Source organism: Nematolebias whitei, chromosome 3 (assembly GCF_014905685.2).
Source record: "Nematolebias whitei isolate Nwh7 chromosome 3, NemWhi1, whole genome shotgun sequence".
Classification (NCBI taxonomy): Eukaryota; Metazoa; Chordata; class Actinopteri; order Cyprinodontiformes; family Rivulidae; genus Nematolebias; species Nematolebias whitei.
In genome coordinates this window covers 2,155,264-2,158,898 of record NC_056500.1, presented here as the reverse complement: position 1 = coordinate 2,158,898, position 3,635 = coordinate 2,155,264, and the positions used below count along the sequence as shown (strand labels likewise).

At 47.2% G+C, this 3,635-nt stretch overlaps 1 protein-coding gene across 1 annotated transcript in view; it reads right to left on the bottom strand.

The window, feature by feature from the left end:
* nrd1b (nardilysin b (N-arginine dibasic convertase)) overlaps positions 1-3,635 on the bottom strand; it is an 18,424-nt gene that overhangs the window by 2,548 nt on the left and 12,241 nt on the right. The window contains exons 22-28 of the mRNA XM_037697768.1: positions 3,423-3,585; positions 2,112-2,143; positions 1,764-1,902; positions 1,631-1,678; positions 1,496-1,548; positions 1,027-1,110; positions 639-846 (exon numbers count right to left, since the gene is read on the bottom strand). Coding sequence (XP_037553696.1) covers positions 639-846; positions 1,027-1,110; positions 1,496-1,548; positions 1,631-1,678; positions 1,764-1,902; positions 2,112-2,143; positions 3,423-3,585 — 727 coding nt within the window. The remainder of the gene's footprint in view (positions 1-638; positions 847-1,026; positions 1,111-1,495; positions 1,549-1,630; positions 1,679-1,763; positions 1,903-2,111; positions 2,144-3,422; positions 3,586-3,635) is intronic.

Below are 3,635 nucleotides of genomic sequence, written 5' to 3'. Positions count from 1 at the left end.
GGACAGTGGTTTGGACACATCCAGAGGAGGGACAGTGGTTTGGACATCTCCAAAGGACGGACAGTGGTTTGGACATGTTCAGAGGAGGGACAGTGGTTTGGACATGTCCAGAGGAGCGACAGTGGTTTGGACATGTTCAGAGGAGGGACAGTGGTTTGGACATGTCCAGAGGAGCGACAGTGGGTATATTGGTAGAAGGATGTTAGAAATGCAGCTGCAGGAAAAAGACAAAGAGGAGACATATGGATGCAGTTAGAGAGGACATGGAGGTAGTTGGAGTGAGGACAGAGGACAGAGTCAGGACAGAGGACACAGAGGACAGAGTGAGATGGAGGAGGATGACTTGCTGTGGAGACCCCTGAAGAGGGAACAGATGAAAGAAGAAGTAATAACACTGTAAGGTCAAGTCTCTGAACAAAGAAGACGCCAACTCTGAGGTCACCGTGTACTACCAGGTAGTCAAATACTAAAATACTAAAGAAACTCAACAGAATCAGAAGCACAGATGGGACATGGGTTGTGGATCCAGTCAGGACCTGAAACCTTCAGTTACTTCTCGGGATCAGAACCAGTTCTTATGCAGTTTGGACTGGTCTATGTTAAATAGAAAAAAAGTAGGTTCAGTAAAACTGGATCACCTCTCTGTTGAGTCTGTCGAAGACGTACTGCCGTGTCACCACTTCGAACCAGTTCCGGTCCACTTCTTCTCCCAGGTGGGTGTCCTCGCAGTCCTTCAGTTTGATCAGAGCCATCACCTGGGCCCTGAAGCACTCGTCACTCAGAACCGACAGGCGACTTCCAAAACTCAGCAGGAACTCCTCAATCTTAGCCTCCACAAACTCTGAGCTGCAACCAGAACCTCGGATCAAAACCTCAGAACGACAAGACAACCCACCTGAAGGCACAGGTCTGAACTCAAGGAGGACCAGACTCACGGGGGACCAAAGTGACGGACAGAAAAACAGACCCTAAACAGGTGGGTCTACGGGAGGACAGGAAGTGGATCAGAGTCTTTGATCTGCGCACCTGAACTTAGTGGCCTGTGTTCCCACGGTAACGGAGAACCCTAGAACCCCTGAGGTGTTCCTACAGGCTGGGTACACCTGGTACCTGCAGAAGACCAGAGGAGAGAAGGATGGTTTCTTTCTGATTCAGAACCCTCAGAACGAATCGTTGGGTTCTTCAAACCAGATTAAAGCGTTTCACTGAGTTAAATTTGAACTCAGATTAGTTTCAGTCGCAGGTTTCCCTCAGTGTCCTCCTCATCATCTTCATCATCAGGGTTTGGTACCGTGACTCAGGTCGCATCTGTTGAATCCTTCAACAAGCTTCTCACACGCTGTGATCTAGTCCCGTTCCTCCGGACAGAACTGGTGAAACCGAGTCAGGTTTGTTGGCCGCCATGTTCACACATGCTTCTGAAGCTCCGCCCACAGGTGTTTACCCAGCGTGCCTGTTACCTGTACCTACAGGAGCCTGCAGAGGACATTCTCACCCCAGAGTCTCCTTGGTCCTCAGGAAGTTGAAGCACGGTTCCTCCATGTGCATCTGAAGACAAACACAGGAAGTCAGAGGTCAGCTGACTTCAGGAGGCTGCAGATCAAATCACTCGTGCTGGAGTTCAACTCACCACCATCAGCTCCATCAGAGCGTGCTCCCTGAGCTGCTTCAGGCCCGACTGGACCACACATACACACGCAACAGTCAACACAACCCAAATACACTTTGACTGCAAAAAGGTGAGCGTGCACCTGCCCCCTCACCTGGTAGTACACGGTGACCTCAGAGTTGGCGTCTTCTTTGTTCAGAGACTTGACCTTACACAGATGGTGCTTCTGTGGCAGCTCCACCACTCTGAAGGACACGGGGACGTCGGCAGGCAGAGGCTGGAACTGCAGCTTCCTGAACACAAGAAGAAGAACATCCCATCATGATCCAGCTGATCCTCAGGTCTCTGTACTGAAGACTAAACTGAACCAGGGAGAGGAAACGACCGCAGCTCTGTACGAAACACATGAAACTGCTGCTCTCCAGAACACACGGTTCACCTGTCGGACACCTCAGGTGCTCGTACTGACCACACCCAACACACGCATCGACCCGATACTCACTCAGTGAAGAGCTGCAGGAACTCTTTGGACTCCTGTTTGAGGAAACACCAGAGATTACAAGCAGCTCTACAGCTCTATGGAGATGTGTGTGTGTGTGTGTGTGTGTGTGTGGGGGGGGGGGGGGGGGCATTTGATACAGTTGATCACAATATTTTACTACAGAGGCTTGAATATGATGTTGGGATTACAGGAACAGCTCTAAAATGGTTTAAATCATATCTATCTGATAGACTCCAATTGTAAATGTAAATAATGAATCTTCATCATACACCAAAGTTAGTCATGGAGTTCCTCAGGGTTCTTTGCTTGGACCAATACGCTTTAATTTTACTTCCATTAAGTAAAGTTATTAAACAGCATGGGATACATTTCCATTGTTATGCTGATGATACACAATTATATTTGTCCATTAAACCCAATGAATCCAATCAGCTACTTAGACTACAAGCATGTCTTAAAGACATAAAAACCTGGATGACCCTTAATTTTCTCCTGTTGAACAGACAAGACTGAGGTTTTAGTTTTTGGACCTGAGCACCTTAGGAATGAATGTTTCAGTCTTTCTCCCTCCTTAGATGCATTAATCTGTCCTCCAGCTCTAATGTTAAAAATCTTGGTGTTATTTTTGATCAGGACATGTCTTTTATCCCCCACATTAAAAACGTTACTAGAACCTCCTTCTTCCACCTGCGTAATATCACTAACATTAGAAACATCTGATCTAAAGATGATGCAGAAAAACTGGTCCATGCATTTGTCACGTCTAGACTGGACTATTGCAATGGTTTATTATCTGGGTGTCCAAATACGTCTTTAAAACGTCTTCAGTTGATCCAAAATGCTGCTGCCAGAGTCTTAACTGGAGTTACTGGGAGAGATCATATCTCTCCTTTTCCTAACAGAGCACTTCACTCTCAGACTGCAGGTTTACTTGTGGTTCCTAGAGTTTCCAAAAGCAGAATGGGACGCAGATCTTCCAGTTCTCAGGCTCCTCTCTTGTGGAACCAACTTCCAGTTTCTGTCCATGAGGCTGACACATTGTCCAGTTTAAAACTGGGATTAAGACTTTCCTTTTTGATAAATCCTATAGTTAGGGTCAGCTTGGGTTTCCTGAGCTGTCCCTTAGTTCTGCTGCTATAGGCTTAGACTGCTGGAGGACAAACTGACCACGTTTCTTCACTATGAATTAACCTGTTTTGTATTTGTATTTTTTTTTGTCCTTGACATGTTTTTGTCTTCCAGTAGGAGGTACCTGCACCTACATCTGGACCTGCCCTTCTGTGTGTGTGTGTGTGCATTGTGATGTCTCACCTGACTTGTGAAGTTCCCCTGAACAAGTCCTTCAGCGTATAGCTCCACCTTCAAACTTGTGACAAACGCCATCAGCTGTTCGATAGTGAGACCGTCTGCGAGGACCTGATACTTATGACTGACAGACCAGCAGCAGGGTTCCAGGATCATCAACCGGATGTCCCTGCACAGGTGAACCACAGGTGGACCACAGGTGAACCACAGGTGAACCAC